The sequence below is a fragment of the Trachurus trachurus genome, assembly GCF_905171665.1.
Source record: "Trachurus trachurus genome assembly, chromosome: 20".
Classification (NCBI taxonomy): domain Eukaryota; kingdom Metazoa; phylum Chordata; class Actinopteri; order Carangiformes; family Carangidae; genus Trachurus; species Trachurus trachurus.
The window spans coordinates 14,149,575-14,167,731 of NC_139911.1; the positions used below are offsets into that span (position 1 = coordinate 14,149,575).

General features: G+C 43.5%; 1 protein-coding gene across 10 annotated transcripts in view; it reads right to left on the reverse strand.

Annotated features, from left to right (window-relative positions):
- The window catches only part of kiaa1217 (KIAA1217 ortholog), a 113,143-nt gene that overhangs the window by 8,785 nt on the left and 86,201 nt on the right, over positions 1-18,157 (reverse strand). For all 10 annotated transcript variants that reach the window (XM_083995486.1, XM_083995492.1, XM_083995485.1 and 7 more), the window contains 8 exons: positions 15,674-15,872; positions 14,501-14,594; positions 9,168-10,210; positions 5,658-5,707; positions 3,590-3,729; positions 3,242-3,417; positions 1,098-1,228; positions 266-413 (listed from right to left, as the gene is read on the reverse strand). In XM_083995486.1, the coding sequence (XP_083851612.1) occupies positions 266-413; positions 1,098-1,228; positions 3,242-3,417; positions 3,590-3,729; positions 5,658-5,707; positions 9,168-10,210; positions 14,501-14,594; positions 15,674-15,872 (1,981 nt within the window). The remainder of the gene's footprint in view (positions 1-265; positions 414-1,097; positions 1,229-3,241; positions 3,418-3,589; positions 3,730-5,657; positions 5,708-9,167; positions 10,211-14,500; positions 14,595-15,673; positions 15,873-18,157) is intronic.

Below are 18,157 nucleotides of genomic sequence, written 5' to 3' on the forward strand. Positions count from 1 at the left end.
ATTAATTCACTTATCGGTTCAGTGAAGGCGATGGAAGTAAATCAAACTGGATGCCGCACTCCTCTGTCCACATGCACTGACCTCTTGATGGGTTTAGGGCTGGCTTGCCAGTATAATCAAACAGTACAATCTCCCACATCTCAGACCGTGGTGAGAGCGGCTCTGCAGACTGCTTTTTGTTTTCATCTCACTCTCAGCCACCACCATACCCTCTCTCCTCTCCCGATCCCTAATTTAACTCCTTTGACATTTTTTCCCCCCCTACCTTCTCAGACTGCTGAGTGTGTCAGTCAGGCTTTTGACCCTTTTCAGCATGCTGTCCAGTTTATGAGGCTCCTCCTTCAAAAACTTGACGGCTTCCACCTCCACCCTGAGTACGGCCCGCATCCTGGTTTGTAAGGCTGGGAACTCCCCTGGTGAGATACACAGAGATGTGCATAGATAAAAATCTCAGAACAAAATTTACATTGTCATGACACTACAGTTCATATTCATAAGAGTTACCGGCTCATTATGACGTGCAAAATCACATGCGGGTACATGCGATCACGTGTGATTTGCTGGCACATGGGAGACATGGTTTTGAAATATTTCCCTGGTGTAGTGCGGGAAGCCTACTGTATGTGTATTCCTATGTGAAACCTATAGGATTACATGTAAAACCTTTGGGATTATCACATGAAACCCATGTACATAGTCTGCTGTTGTTTGTTTGCTTTTACATTGCTACACTTGTTATGGTGAAACTGCAGCAGTTATATATGGTAACGTGCACCTTACATGTTATGAACAATGGTAACATTTTCCACATGTGCTCGACATGGTACCACATGTTGCAGCATGTGGCACATGATGAAATGTGGGAAACACATGGAAAAGATTGAAATTCATGTGGTTTTTCTACAAGTGATGAAAAACCTTTCCAATACTTCCCTAAAAATCTTATCATGGCGTTATGATCTTGCCACAACATTCTTCTACAAATCACCGTGTCCGAGTTAATAATTCGGAGCAAACAGAAACCGGTCAGAGTCATTTATGTCTCAACTATTAGATCTTGACTTTCCTAGTAGTGACTGTATACTTTGTGCTCTTACCTTTGAGCCCTGCCAGTGATTCTCCCACCTTCCTCAGAGTCACTGCTCCCTCTTCCACATCCTTCAGGGTCACCACTCTGTGTGTCGCTGCTGAGTCCTTCTGCAGAGAGCCGACATACTGTTCCAGCTCACTGCAGAAACATCAAAACACAGTGGGAAGGACAAAGATTTTAGAGGTTGAGTGAACCAAGTTTTTCTACAGCCGTTGCTTAATACAAATTGACTCTAGGCAATGGACTGAATATATCTGACTGACTTCTATTTCTATTAAATCAATTGGTACTAATTATATGAATATAATGAAACATTTGTATAACATTTAAGGTTCTGTTTTTGCCTGATTTGCTGACTGGGGGGAAAAGACAGGTAAAGAGACACTCTCTTTATTAGTCTATCTTATTTACTCTATACAAACACCAGGGGGCAGAACAAAATCATGTATCTTAAAGATCACACAGTGCCACTGCTTGGGCAAAGGTGAAAACAGACATTGGAATATTAACTGTAAAAATACAATGACAAAATTATAAATGGTAAAGTATGTACAAGAATTAAGACTATGATTACTTTCCCAAGGTGCCCTGCATTTCGCTGGCCCTAAACCAAAATCCTTACACTGGACTGGCCTGGATCTGTTCCCTAAACCACGAATGTTTACACACTGACTGAAAGCTTATTTGTGGCAGAGACACTTCTCAACAGAGAAAAGGTATCACACAGCTCCGCAGCCGTCCTCGTGCTGGAGAAACCTGGCCACTCCGAGGGGAAATGTGCCGCATGATAACATTGTGTGCACTGTGGGATTGCATGAGAGGGGCTAAAATGGTGTTTCATTGTGGCCAGGTACCCTTGAGAAACACTCTTTTGTAGAGGTCCCCTAAAGGGAGTGGGAAAGGCAAGATGGAGGCTGGGTGTTAAATGCCCTGCTGTGTTAAGGCCTGCTGGTTACAGGAATGATGATGATGGGAAATTCCAGCTGATGAAAAAAGAAACAGAAACTAATTTTTAATCAAACCTCCCACAGACGATAAAAGATACACTATTTCTCTATAATCTACATCTATGTGTGCCAGAGTCTAAAAGGGAGCGTTCAGAGATGCTCCAATGAAGTACTTACTGTAAGAAAACTGCTTGATGAATCATCATTCTCTTTTATATGAACTAAATGACCCATCCCAATGATGTGACTTAAAACGAGAACAACTTGAACTATTGTGGCTACTGGAATGAAAACTGACTTGAGACTAAGTTTGTGGCACATAACTTGAATAATTGCTCTGTATTTGTATTATGTGGAAGCTTTGTCACCATCATCAGTGTCCTCCACTGACAATGACAAACCACCCTATTTAATACACTGGAGACTCCTATTCTGTGTTCCTGTCCTTGGATTCCTAGCGAACTATTCCACACTGTACCAGCTGCACAATCTAAAGACGTGAGCCCCGCTGCTACAGAGTTACAAAATGTTTAAAAGTGCCATTATAGGTCATTTCTCTTGAGGGTGCAGTGCTTTTCACACCACATTCTCCTTAAAGCCAAGCAGCACTAATAACCTAAGACTTATTCAAAGTGCCAGCAGCCGTGTTTTGCCAACTTACAACTGCCTACGCCAGATACCAAGGGTAACTGAGAGTTTAATCCACCTACTTCCGCCTGTTCATTTCCCAGCCTCTATGATCTGCTATCATTGTGTTCATTGGAGCGTATGTTCACCACTGTCTCACAAGACAACACTGTTTGACCTTGCCTGTAAACATCCAAATAAAATGACTGCTCCCTGTTGGCAAAAAGCTGCAAGTGAATTAAAATAAGAGCAAGGCAGTGAGTAATTACTCCACAGTTGACTTCATTGTTCTGGGCTGCTGTCTCTGAGAGGCAGGCACTGCTTGCCTGTATAAACCTGTGGGCTGTAATTTGGAGGGTTGGGGCGTTGGCTTGTCAAAGAGTTTTAGGATTGAACGGCTCAGGTGAGCTGATAAAAAATGAAGCCTTTTGGGGATTTCCTATAAATGGAGGCACCTTGACTAGAACCACATGGGTGTGTATTGAATCGGCTTCAATTCTTGTCCAAGACTCTCATTAAGAGGAATTAAAACTACGAACAGTAAACATTCAGAAATACAATGCCTGTTAAGTCTTACCCGAGTTGTGTAAGGACACGCTCCTCCAGTCCCAAGTACTTGTGTCTGTCCTCTTCCACTAAAGTCCTCTGTCTCTGGACAGGGTCCTCGAGACGCCGCATGGCCTCTGCGAGTTTAACACTGATTTCCTGCTCTGCCCGCTTCAGCTGAACCCGTAATGCCTCCTGGTTCTGGAGCTGGGTGGAAAAACACACACATAGAAAAATGATATATTGCACCAGCAAAACAACACAGAGAGCTTTTGGAAATAACATTCGGGTGCACAATCCTTCATGCGCATGCACGCAGGTGGATATCTGAACAGACCACCGGATTTTTGAATCAATTTAAAGGACAGAGAGGTCTTGCCTGCAGCTGTCTCATCTGATGGAGTTGCATCCTGAGGTCAGAAACATTCTTCCTGAACTGCAGGAGGTTGACTTTGAGAGGAACTGAGCCCTTGTCTGACGGGGCTGCACTGCTTTTGGGAGCCAAGACTGGGGAACCACCTGGGCCAGGAAAAAAAACAACATAGATTAAGTTGGTTTCCTGGAGAGAGAAAAAATGACCCGTGTAAAACATAAAACACTAATATATCCATTTATATGCACCTGCTGAAACATTAAGAACACCTTGGAGACATCACAGTTCATAAGAGCTCAAACTGTTACAGTAAAGCAGGAATTATACCTGCAATTATTGCACAGGCATGTCAAAAAAGTAAAAAGATAATTCTCCCCTTAGAGGCAGTAGAGTGAGTCGTTCTTTTCCAAACCAAACTCCGTCATCCTGTCTGACTTTTCTGTACAAATGATTGGTTAGACCGCACACGTCTGCATGCATATTTTCCCTGGTAACACACCGGTCTTAGTTAATGTTCCTAGTTTAGTGAACTGAACTCCGTGTGGGGTCCTTTGCCCTGCACAGTAAAGTACAGACAGACTGACGCTCATATTGGCTGCACCCCTGATAATGTCTGTCAACTGATTCTAACATTTCAGTCATCACCAGAGACGGAGAAGAAAGGTTGAAACCATGGAAACCGAGGGATCTAATATTTGTGGTATGGATGTGAGTCCCCAAATGGCCAGTAACAATACATTTAATTCAGTCCACTTTCAGAAACGCCAGCTTGAGTTTTGACTAACATGACAAAACAGTCACCTACATTCATCCAATCCATTTTTCCTTCAATATTAAAGGGTTAGTTCAATCAAATTATATAAGAATATTCTGCCACATAGACCTAAATGACACTTTCACAGTTTTCTTGGGGATTGTTTTATTGGTTTAAAGGTCTGAAAAGAAGATGATAGTTTGAATTTTTTAAATGTCATTTTTTAAAGATATGAGTGCTATAAATGAAATTTCAATATCACCGTCACTGTGGTGGATTTGAGGCATAAATCTTCAAGATGGATTTCTCAAAACGTGGACGAATGAAACCAAAACTATCTGCATGGATGGATATCACGTGACGCAACTGAGAAACATTTGTTCTGTGGTGTGAGGGGAGCAGTTTTTAACCCTCAGAGACAAGAGGGTCATTAAAGAAGGTAGGGTCAGGAAATATTCGGAGTGTCATCAGAGCTGCTGGGTCAGTAAAAGAACAAACCTTTGTCTTCATAATCCCCAAACTCTATTTACTGTGTGTGTCTGACAGCTGCCTAGACCTGAAGTACTGGTTACAATGTACACTGCTGCTTGTGTTTTCGGCCTTAGGGACACAATGTCTGTCAAAAGAAGTGCACCATGTGTGGTAACAATGAGGAAGCATTTGAGTGATGGTTAAAAAAGATAAGAAAAGAAAAAAGAAAAATAAATAGTGCTACTAATTTCTCACGTTTGATCTGGAGGCAGTCAAACGAGATCAAAGAAGACACACTACTTTCTTCGACGTTTTGGGGATTCGCTCAAGCACAACATGACACGTAAATCCCTCTGAATGCTACACATGAGGTTGGTCATGAGACACGAGATTAACTCCTTAGACACAAAAATAGCGTTTTGTTTTCTCGCCGCCACGGGTCAGGTTGCAGATCTTTTTTATCAAACCCAGATCTAGGCGAGAGACCGCTGCAGAGCAGAGATTGAATCGTTGAATCATCTTGGCAGGCTCGAGAAGTAATAGCGTCTTGTTTTAAAGGAGTGCTTTGAGGGGTTTGTGTTAGCTCTGCTGGCTCTTGTCTCTGAACTCCTATTAAATGGAATGCGCAGGTGGGGGAAGTGGGGTTGTGAGGAAATATGAACCGATGACAAGCAAAGAAGCCTGATTTCGCCCCCCGCCCATTTTAACACCACTCATTGTGGACTGTTGATAGACACTGATGTGCAGACTTGTCAGCACAAGACATTATGCTGCTATGCTTAAATCATTATCCTAAAAAATCAGTGAAAAGTAATGAAATTGCAAAGAATAATAAACGCAGATACAAACCTGAGCTGTATGCGCTGTGGGCTGGAGATGATGTCTTTGGTGGTCTCTCACTGCAGTCAGAGAAAAATTCATAAGAGCAGGATTTTGATAGTTAAAAAAATTATATTTTGGGGCAATTTGTATTTACAGTTTAGTATTAGTAGGAACAAACACATTACAACAAAGTATGATGGGAAAGAGTGACAAACCAGAGAGGTTAAAATGATGTTAATGATGTTAACAGGCTTCATCACAGGAACGTACAAATTCACTGCAGCCACAGACCCTTTAACTGTCGAGCAAACATTAGCACAAGGTCTCCAGAGTGACGATCAAAATGCAAAGAGTTGAAATGCAGCCAGATAAACCGTACACATTGGCCTTTTATCTAAAGAGCAAATTATTTCAATATCAGATTCACAGCCAGACTTATTTCCTCTTCACCAGATGCCATTTAACCTGTTTGATATCGCCATTATAGAAGGGATACTTTATCTCTCCTACTCCGGCTGGACAGCCAGGGCATTTCATTTGAAATTTCCCCTGATGCCTCACTCTGTCCTATACTGTGATTGCTTACCTTTGAGGCTCCTTGGTGCCACTAGTGTTTGGCCCCTTTAAAAGTGCATGCTGAACAAGACCAGTCAAGCTGGCAATCTGTTGCTCCATAGCCTTCATTCGCTCTCTGCAGAAACATCAGAAAATTCTACTTTCAACACTGAGACCTAGTGGGAGTCACAGCTGCCACTCGAGCAAACATTCGCTCAAAATGGGAGGCGTGTGACAGAATAATCAATTGTTTTCGATTATCTGACCATCAATCTTTTTGTTATTCTAAGGGTGGATTACATAGCGGATATTTGTTTTGTATCTGATTAGCAATTAATGACTATTGCCTTTGGTTGAGCAAATGGTTTCTGAGTTCCAGCAGTGCAACAGCACTTGACTGAGTTCAACCCCTGAGGTTGACACTGTGGATGTTTGGATGGATAGTCTGGAGTTTTTGAAGTGGAGAAGTGAAGTAGTCGTGCATAGTCAGTATACGACTTGCAGTAGATTCTAATCACTGTGCTCCCCGTTAGGAGAGCTGGCAGGGAGCACAGGCAGACCAGAAGAAATATGTTACTGTGCACCAGGCCACCGGAAAAATGTGTTTAAGAAACTTTTAAAAATGACCACTGAAACAATCTAAACTCTGTTTCATGCAGATTATTTTCAGTGGTTTATCTTCAGTGGAAACAGCACTTTCATTTGGCACTACACTTTGTCACCTGCTGATCATCCATATTCCCTCACACAACTGATTCCACTGAGTTATACAGGTAACTCAATACAGTCTGCTTCACAATTTTTAAAGTGTCTTAAAGGGATAGTTCAACATTTTGACAAATTGGGATTTCTTGGTTTCCCTCATCAAACTCATCAAATACTAGGGCTGGGACGATACGCTTTTCTCCCGATTCGATTCTTCTACAATTTTTTGGATGGCGATTCGATTTAAATTGCGATTCTACGATATTGCCGATTCTCTCGATTTTTAGTCTTCAGCATTTTTAACATTTATCTGCACACAAATACTGTAAAAGTCTATAAATTAACATACTCCATTATGAAGTGAACTTAAACCCTTTTCAAAGCCTGTACTCCCTGTATGTAAAAGAGGCTAACAAATACACATTGCACAATATTTAAAAAAATTCAAAAAAAAAAAAAAAAAATTCAAAATTTTTTTTTTTTTTCAAAAAAAAAAAAAAATAGATTTTTGGAAAAAAAAAATCGATTTAAAAATCGTCAAAAATGATATCGCGATATCTATGTGAATCGATTTTTTCTCCCACCCCTATCAAATACACAATCCAACAACTCCTAAATGCTCTTGTGGACAAGTTGTGACCTGCACATTCACCACGCTATGAGATAATAACGGAACGTTACAAGATGGAGTTGTTTTCGAGGCAAATGCAGAGACTGCTTGCCAGAGAACTGCCCCCGACGGGAACGGGCATCAGCGGTTTTGCATGAATTTACCTTGAGAACAACTCCGTCTCATAACGTTCCGTTATTATCTCATAGCGTGGTGAATGTGCAGGTCACAACTTGTCCACGAAAAGTGGAAATCCCATTAGCCTCCGTAGCATAGTTCTGAGCAGCTCGTGGCTCTGCTCCACCGTTCTAAAAATAGCTTGCACCGACAATTAAAGGCAACGAACCTACTCCTAAAACTATATGGATTATGGCAATGGGCCAATTTGCCAAAATGTTGAACTATCCCTTTAAACGTGTTTTATCTGGTGGTCTCATACACAGCAACATGTAGCTCTGCTGGTCTTTCCTAACAGGGAGCGTGATCCTCACAATCTAATGAAGCCCCCCCCCCTCTCTTTAAAAAACCGCACCTATCCCTTTAAGTCATAATATTTTTCAGCGCATCATAACTGGGTTCTGCCAAGAAAAGTGTGAAAGGACAATTAAAAAGTAACACTGCTTTGAGAAAGCCAAACATCTGAGAGAGAAGGGGGTCTTACTGAGATTGCTTGGTAAGCCTAGAGGCTGGAAAAGAGAACAACTTTTGTTTTCAGATGTTTATCTTGAGAACACGGGTGGTGGTGGTGCAGGGGGGCTATGCTTTTAGCTGACAATAGGCAGACACAGGTCCTATGTGAACACAACAATGCCTAACCTTTGTGTCATACTGCATATCTCACATGAATACATTTCGACAGCGAGAGAGAGCACTGTATTTTTTATTTCGTAAGCACTTCTTTCTTTGGTAGACTCCCAGGGTCTCTCAGCATTTCTAATGGGGGGTTGGGGGGTAGGCTGCCCAGGTGGTCCAGCCTGATCTGTTTGACTGATTGGGCCATTTCAAATACTTATTCAGCCTGGTCAATATTTTCTTTGGTTTTCCTAGGTATGCCAATAACCCCTGTAACGTCCCTGTTGCTGAAACCACGTTTGCCTGGCTAAGTGGCAAGCACCCCTTCTTTCCCTCCTGTCTGTGTTTATGTGAGACAAACCTAAACCCTGCTACCAACATGAATGCTGGATTATCCACAGTGAATAGACTCTGCAGAGGGATTCTTGTCAGTAGAATAGTGACAGAGTAACAAAAACATTTACAATGGGCTAATGGGGTTTTCAGATGCTATCCTGTTTCAGTGTCTGGGCCTATGCACTCTATAATAATTAACACTGTGAGCTTCCAGAGGTTAAATAGAGACTGTGAAAACAATGGTCAGATATCAGAGTTGGTTGTTTAAACAAACCAAACTGATGCACAATCACGTGCATTAGACTGCTGTGCTTAATGTGCAGATCCTGACTCTTAAAACAGTGGGAGGGCGGGTTATATTCTTGTCTTCAGTCATGGATGATGAAACAGAGTCAGAACCAGGGACTGAAAATCAGCCGCTGGTGGTTAGGGTGAAACCGGGATGCAGAGTTAGTCCATGCTCCCATGCAAGGTCTTAATCCTAGTTTAAACAGTCCGACAAGCCTGTGTGATATCGTGTCCGGACCCCCGAGGCTTACCGTGTCTGATGTTCATTGGCAGGTGGAATGGGCCCCTGGAGATGACCCCCCGGGAGGTCTGCAACAACAGGTGACGCCATGTTGTTCCGGGGCTTGGTCCCTGTTGCTTCCTCCTTCCTAAAGGACTGGCGCACCGGTGAGCTTCTCTCCATGGGAACTCCATGAGGAGGAACTCCATGAGGTGGAACGCCATGAGGAGGAACGCCGTGAGGTGGACCGCCGTGAGGAGGACCGCCATGTGGAGGACCGCCATGAGGAGGACCGCCATGAGGAGGACCGCCATGTGGAGGACCGCCGTGAGGAGGACCACCGTGAGGAGGACCGCCGTGAGGAGGACCACCGTGAGGAGGACCACCGTGAGGAGGACCACCGTGAGGAGGACCGCCGTGAGGAGGACCACCGTGAGGAGGACCGCCGTGAGGAGGACCGCCGTGAGGAGGACCGCCGTGGATGTCAATCATCCGTACCTCAGCCATCCGGTGAGGGGATGGGGGAGGAGTCTTGGAGCCCAAAGTAGGCAGCTGGCTGTTTCTGGACTTCTGCCTGTATAGAGAGGGGTGATCCATAGTGTCTGTGGGGCTCGGCCCGCCGTAAGAGCCTGTGGAGCGGATGGAGGCGCGGTGAAATCCCCCCATGCTAAGTTCTGGGCCATCAAGCCCAGGGCTGGGGTGCGGTCCGTGGGCGGCAGCCATGTTCATCCGTCCCTCCTGCAGCAGGTACGGATCTGCATACAAGCCCTCGCTCCCTCTGGCTAGACTGTGGCTCTTCCCCCCCATGTCCTCGTCTGGCTTGACGTCCCGTCTCTCCAGGATGGCGCTGGGACAGGGCGAGATGGAGCGCGCCGGGGGGGTGGCATTAGACAGTCGGTCCCGGGGGATGGTGGCGCTGCCAGGTACGGAGGCCTGCCGCGGACCAAAGGGGATTCTGGAGGGGGACGGGGGCATGGAGTGGGGAGATGGAGGAGGGAGGGCCGCCTGCATTGGATGGTGCGCTGGGGGACCCATGGGGGGTTGTCGCAGAGGGTGCTGTCCATCACTGTGCATCTAGACAAGAACACACACACACACACATTGTTATACCTTTACAGACAGAACAGGACTTGTTACTCGCTACAAAAAACTGCAGACCAAACAAATAAAGAGAAAGTCCCTTAACTTAAGGATCAGTCAATAAACCAGACTGCATACTTCTGCCTGCTTCAGAGCTCTGGCAACTGTTTATTTTGTATATATCCTGTATTTCTGGACTGCAGTTGCCCTTGAAACAAAAACATCCATCTAACTCAGTTTACACTGTTGCTTCTCAAAGAAAATACACTGTCAGCAAATTTTCCAGAAGCAGAAAATAGTTACTCGCACAGCTACTATCCCTGGGTACACGCAGCATTTCACTCAAAGTCCTGGTTATTATACCCACAGGCTTCTCTAAAACAATATTACAATGTATCAACACAAGGTTCTTGTCTGTAGTTGTTTTTGTCAAGGCCTCTGTGAGATGAATCACTCTTTTTCTCTCTTTCTAAAAGTTTTTTTTTTTTTTTTTTTTTTTTTTTTTTCCTCTGGGGGCCAAAAGGTAGCTGGTTAATTTGCAACAAGATCTGTCTGCCATTGTCTAATTAAAAAGTCAGCTAATCCGCACCACTGTTCTTTTGCCCCACCTTGAACGAGTGCTCTGGCTGCGCATGATGAAACTACAATAAGGAGGTCAAAGCTTTAAGAAGTACACTGTAGAAGTCATGTAGCAGGAAATGAGGTTAAAGCAGCGTCTTTTATCTGTCTACAGCGAAATATGCTTCTGTTTTGTCACTTAACATGACTTCACATTTACTACCGTCACCTGTTATTTAGAAAAAAAAAGTTACACTGCCTTTCAGTTAGGAAGATTAAAAAAAAAAACTTGACTGCAACATAGTGAGTTCAGCTTGAGGTTATTCTCCACGGAAGTAAACATGTAGCTGAAACGTCGTGTGTAAACAACCTGTGGGTATTTGTAGTGATACCACTGCGCTGGAGGAGTGTCACATGCAGGGACAAATCCAATCCGCCTTGCTTCCTGTCTAACTCTCTATTCCTGTCAAACAAACAAACTATTGTTCCTCGGAGGTATGACTCATGAGTTACACCTACATGAGAAGACAAGTCAAAACATAATGCAAAGTTCTTTTTTAGAAACTTCTTGTGCAGCCTTTGACACCGTGCTTTTTTCTGCGTTGTCTTATTAATGCATTTTTTTCTCCTCTGGTGCTGACACAGATTAACACAATGTGGAGAACAATAAAGTGGGTGTGACACTTGCGTGTAAAAGTGAGGCGGTGTGTGTATGTGTACTGTATGTGCATGTGGGGGAAAAACAACAACTGCTCACACAGTGTACGGTAACAAAGGGCTCAGGCTTGGCTGTGATAACAAAGGGGGGGTGGTGATGGGGGTGGGGTGGATGCCTTGCTGGCAGTGAAAGCGCACACAGCCCATAATAAATACAGCAGCAACAAGTCTGACCAAGCAAGCAGCAACACATGTACTGGGAAATCTGAGAAGCACGCAGCCATCATCATCATCATCATCATCAGCAGACCATCAGCAAACCCTAACGACTTTCACTTTCCAAGGTGCTCACACACATAAAAGGAAAAAAGTCGCCCTATTGTGCGGCAATTTCTGCAGACAGAGCACTAAATAACATCTCTGAGTGCTTTGCCGATTCCTGCACAGCCTTATAAGAACACCTAAGGCCAAAAGGCATCGCTTGTCAATCCCAAACAGATGTTACACCTTCGGAGCGCCAGCTATTCTTAAAATATCCCTTAAACACACAGATTTTTGTCTGTACAACACTGATAAATCACTGCTTTGAGACAAAACAGAGGAGAAAAAGCTTCAAAATTAAACACACGAGCAACCATGTCAGGCAAATGAGAGGCTGTCTTGAGAACATTTGGTTTGAGTTTGAGTTTTTCTATTTTTTTTATACAAAAAGACTCTCTCTCTCTCTCTCTCTCTGTCTCTACTTCGAGTAATAAAGGCAGCATGTCTGGTAGGAGCGTAGAAAAGTTGCTTCGATCTCTCACCGTGTCAGAGATGGAGAGGGTTCCTAAACTGATTCTCAAACCCGAGAGCCTTGGAGGTAGCCAAGCTAAACAGATAAAGAGGATGTTCACGCCGAAGTGTGTCAGCGTCTTAAAGAGCTGGCTGCTGCTGTTTGCCTGCTTATACAGTCAATGAAAAGATTATCTTGCCTCTAATTATTATAATCTGAGTAAAACCAAGACTATTATTCAACTTTTCACCTTTGAAAAGTAAAAGAATTAAATCGATTGCCCATAGGAGACATGATCAGAGAGGTTACCCAATAACTGCACCTCTGTTTACAAAACATCTCCTCCAGCGTTGTGTACATAACATCACTTTGACAGCCGCTATTGACTATTCTATGAATACAAAGCACTGCTTTCGCCTCCATCTCTTACATAAGTACGGATTAATATTTCAAAATCCTTTTTTCATCACATGAAACGTGACAAAAGCGACGCTTCAAATGCAGGCAAACGCCGCTTTACTCTGACAGCCTGAAGCCTGTTCTTCTTATCAAGTTACTTATCAGTTATTGTGTGTACCTGTCCACATTTATATCCATTACTAACAGACAAGACAGTTGTTTTCATAAGCGGAGACAGTTCTATTTGGCCAGAAAGCTGCGATCAATACCAGAGCTAACAGTGGACTCTGCTTTAAATCTGATCTGGAGCCTGGTCTTCCTGCAGGACAAGAGGACACTCAATAGCTCAAGCAGATCTGAAATGTTCTCAGATAACCTCCCAGAGCCCCACCCCCACCTCCGACTCCACCTGAGGTTGTTTAAACAGGTGCACAGAACATTAGGTTGTAGTTTTTGCCCACGCTTTGAGTGCCAGGATTTCTATTCTATTATGAAAAGAGGTTGTCAAGAAAAAAACATAAACACTTGAAATATGGATGAACAAAACCAACAAAAAAATCTGTGGTCTTAAAACTCCACTAGTTGCCAAGTACAGGAGTCTTCAATGTATATGTGTATGTAGTATATGTGTAACAGCTTGTACGTAGATATGCCACGAGAACACAACATCTTTGGATTAATGCAACAAAACATCATAACCGCTTTGTTTCTGTCCCATCCTGTCCACATCAGCCATGTCCAGACTTTGTATCTGTGTCAACTTGCTTCCTGGTTAAACAGTGACAGAACTATTCATGACAACAATCTTCTCCAGCCGTTCTCCACTTCACGCTTAGATTTCACAATGTTTGCACAACAGCCTTTAAAAGGGTTGTCTAGTTTCTCTTTGCCAAATGCCCGTCAGTTCATCCAGTTAAAAGTTATATATTTTCAAAACTGCTGTTTCAGCAAATTCCAGAGTTATAAAAATAAAAATAAAAAGCTGAGCAACAAAGGTTAAAAAATCTCCTCTACACAATCCAAAGTATTCTGCTGATGCCAGTCTGGAACCTTTGCTGCTTTCAGACTGTTTGCACTTCATCAAATGCATCTTTTTCACTGTTTTTTTTTTTTTTCTTTTTTAAACTTTTTTTCTCAATTCTTCCCATCCCCTTGAAGGCCCTCATAAGAGAAGCAGCTCTCCTACCTGCACCAAAAACACATTTCTGCAGCAACTCAAAGGCATCATGCCATCTGAGCCAAGACCACCAGGTCACGTATGCCTCATCATCCCTTCAAACTTTATCACTTTCACTTCACACTTATATGACAAATACAGTATGTGGCAGTGGGAGATTATAGCTAAGGTTAATGTAATTTTTGCTGTATCACAATGGAGCTGCGGCGGCGCCTGGAAATCAGCAGCAGGCAGAGAGGAGCAGCGGGTTAGATAAAGGGTCAGGCGGATTAGAGCGGCGGATTTGAGGAGGAACATTCGAGGAAAGGGCTCTTTGGGGCTTTAGTTTTGTTACATCAGCAGGAAACAAACATGCTGGAATCAGAACAAGAGAAAGAGATTAGAGCTGATATTGGGGGAAGAATGAACGAGAGAAACTGTCCTGAGAATTGAGTTCAATTGTCCCTTAAGCAAGCTGCACCAGAGCGTACAAGCGAGGCCGAAACACGGGGCTCTGGGAGGACAATATGAGACCCCCCCGCCCCCCCCCTAAACAGATTAACAAGAGGCATGGAGACATTCCTTCCCTTAACTGCAAACAGGATGAGAGATCAAGAAGAACTGGAGGCTGGGCTTACTATCCTATCAGCAACATGTCTGGCCATCTCCCTGCAGCTGCGGTTGTTAAGGAGATAATAATATTCACCGCTGTGTTAGCGACTGTTTTCGGTTAAGTACTCACCCTGGCATCGCCGTTGGCAGGTCTGGGCCCATGACTGAATGCCTGTGCTGGGTCTTTGTGGTAGACCTTCAGGCAGGAGTGGTCTGTGATGTTCCTGTAGGAAGAAGAGGTGCGCGGTGGTAAGAAGACAGACCAGATATCACCGTCAGACAGCGGCCGATCCTGCCTCAGCCTGGATCTCTTTAGTTGCTCTGCCAAGGGCACATATCCCGACAAAGGCTCTGGCAGTTCTCTGTTCTGTGACATTTCCCTAAAAATCTCCAAAGACTATGAAAACATCCACTAATACCGTGTCTTCAAACGTGGCTCAACTGCAAAAACTGCTACTTTCTTGTCTCACTCAGCCACGCTCACTGTGGTGTTGCACCCTTGGACACCTGTACCAACCTTTAGGAATCATGAGACAATTTTTTACAGCCCTGATAAAGAATTAGTCACAAAGTACACAAACGCCGGCACTCTGGGAAGAAAAGGGGCAAAGTTGCTTGAGTCTTCAGGTTTTTTTTCCCCCTGAAAAACAACTAGAACAAATGGTTGCAGACTGTGTCTGTGCGTAGAATCTGCTGTATTATTGATACGACACGCAGGCGAATACCAAACCAGGAAGGTAGAAAGTACAGGGAAGAAGAAAAGGAGCAAGCTAGTACTGTATGTGCGCTTGTAAATGATACACACAAAATAGTACACAAGTCTTTGGAAACTATGCTGTGAAAAGCATAAAAGGGCCTCAAAAAAAAAGAAAAAAAAAAGTTTGCATTGCTCAAACTTTCCAGAGTCAAACTTTCACCATAGGGGGAGAAAGGACAACAGGCAGGGAAGTCATCAAAGCCCTCAAGAGGGCTCTTCAGTTTGCCTGGGTGCTGTGCTGCGGAGACATTTTCACTGTAGGGCTCCGTCTCCACACATAACTTTTTTTTTCCTATTAAGTTTCAACATGGAGGGAAAAGGAAGTGAAAAGATTTCCTGGCCAGTGACACTTCCTGTGTTGGGGATAGTTTAGAAAGGAAGTGCTCAGGGAGAGGAAGAGAGGAGAGGGCGTTTAAGGGGAAGAGTAAAACTGTGGAGAATTGTAAACCTTGGATGAACTTCAACTGGCAAAAACACAATAAATGCAGCCCACTACATATATCCATAATCTCTCATTGTTTATCACACAGAAACGTATTTCTTTACCTGACATCAGTGAGCTCGTAGTACATGTTCCTCATGTCGTCTTTGACGTAGACGGCGACGCTGGGCGACTCCAGCATCTTCATGGTGAGCTGCTGCGGGAAGGCACTAACAAACAGGGCTCGGACCGTGTCGATGCTAGTGATCTCATTAGGCATGCGGAACTGCTTGGTCTCGTCACCGTACTGCAGGTACAGCACACCTGCAAACAGGAAGCAAGACAGCTGTGTGATTTCCTTGCAACTTGAAGTAGTAGTGATGCACTGTTTTTGTTTCTCTACAGGTTGTAGACTCGCTGTTTTCTCATTTAATAAGCAAGTTTAATTGTCCTTGTAGCGCTAATCTGGCAATGCAAACACATCACTTCATACAGCTACTTAACAGTAACCCCCCCCCCCCCCCAAAAAAAAAAAGAAATATTCTAAGCTTCTGCACAAAGTATTGACTTAGGAACCACAGTTGGCGACTGATTCTGCTCAATAGAAGCTGGGCCAAAAGCTGGAAAGCTGGAGCTGGACCTTTTTCAATAATCTTTTGATCTTTGAAGATCAATGTAACTGCAGAAAACAGCAACAGCAAAACAGAGCAGGTCAAAGAAAAAGGTGTGGGTATTGCACTAATGCAGAGGTGATGAGCCTCAAACAATCTCCAATACATGAAGTGGACCAGTGTACCGGTGTACCATCAAACCCAATGTCAATGGCTGTCAACATTTGGGTCTTTGGAAATTGTTCTTATGACTTCTGAGTTGGGCTTCAGAGAGGATGCTTACCCTCACTTGCAGCACAAAGCAAAAAATCTTTTTTGAAATGATGGAAATATTTCTCTGAAATAGGATTTCCAGGTTGATTGCTGTTCTGAGTCACGTGCAATGCGAACACGACTGAGGTGGTTAGTTACTACCTGATGTTTTAAAATGTGAATAGCGGAGCAGGAGCACGGCTGTGTGCAAAGGGTGGAACAGCACAAAGTTGTGCATCAAAAAAGACCAAAGTCTGAACCTCTGAACCCTGGGTGTGGCTTCGGCGCTGTGCTTTAGAAAAACAGATGTCTCTCCCACAAACTTCATGGACACGCCCACACTGGACTTACATAAACAGTGCCAGTGAATAGGAAAAAAAGAAATCACATTTCTATTTCTAGTCTCTGATTCATTGTTTCAAAGAGCATGGCACTGATTTTTAATAAGGGTTATCTGTAGCAATCGTAGAAAAGAACAAAAGAGTTCTAACATTTCATTTAGTCTGAGCCTCTAATTATGTTGTATCATATTCAGTTAGAATTTTCTTGAATGTCTCATTTCATCAATGTCTGAGACAAAAAAAGTTGTTGTGATACATATAAATCAGTCATTTCAGACACATTTTTCACTGAAAATGCTGGTTTTAAAGAAAGGAGATATGGTTTTACTTGGTGTAACCCCATAAAAGGACCGAGGCAGTAAAAGCTACCAGATGTTGGTGTAATATTATACAAGATCCTACATGCTCCACGAGACAGAGCGAGGCAGAGAGAGGGCAAATGCAGGAAATAAAATTGCTGAGTCTATCCATTGCTCTGGTCTGTCTGGGTTTCTGGGTAGTAATAACTTAACAAAGTGCCCCATTTGCAGCCCAACCTCATCTTCCCCCCCTGAAGAAGATCCCCTGAGAGCTGTTATGTTAACAGTCGGCTCATTTTCATCCAGATGTTAGCAACTAGAGTGAATAAGTTTGATGACAAAGCGCCATTGATCGAGCATGTATTATGAAGATCTGAACCCTCTAACATCGGTTTTATTTGCTGCGACAAAACTCGGTTCGAACAAAGAGTCGTGTTACATTCCTCAGCGCCTGGTTTCGCTCAGGGTTGGAAGCAAATGGCCAGTGGGTTTCCTGACCAAATGGGCACAGCACAGCAGACTGTCTGAGTTTTTAAAACTGTTTTCCACATCTCTCCACTGAGGCACAAAAAGTTTAACGTCAGCACAAATATCAATCTGTGTCCATTAATATTAGAGCAAAGTTTGAAATGCAACAAAAAATACAGAAAACAGTAGGTAAGAACCACAGGGGAAGAAATGGGTGAAATACAATACACTTGATGCCACATTAGAGAATGAATCTGATACTCACATTAGGTTTTTTTTTTTTTTAAGATTTCCTGTTTTCTGCTGAGTTTTTTATGATGCTCTGGAAAAAGACCACGCGATACTAGACAAGATACTAAGCCCCAAGAACAAGCCCAAAATGTCCGTTGGGACCCAGCGAAGTGTGTGTCGGTATGTTTGTGTGTGTGTGCATGCATGTGTGTGTGTGAGACTGTGGGAGGGACACTTCGGTAAAGAGGTGCCCCTTTTTTCTCCTCCCCCTTCATCACACCATAACCCCCCACTGTCCCTAACGCTGTCCCGATGTTTTTGAGAGAGAGAGAGAGAGAGAGAGAGAGAAAGAGAGAGAGAGCAATGTGTGTGAGTGTTTACATGTGTGTGTGGTAAAGCAAACTTTT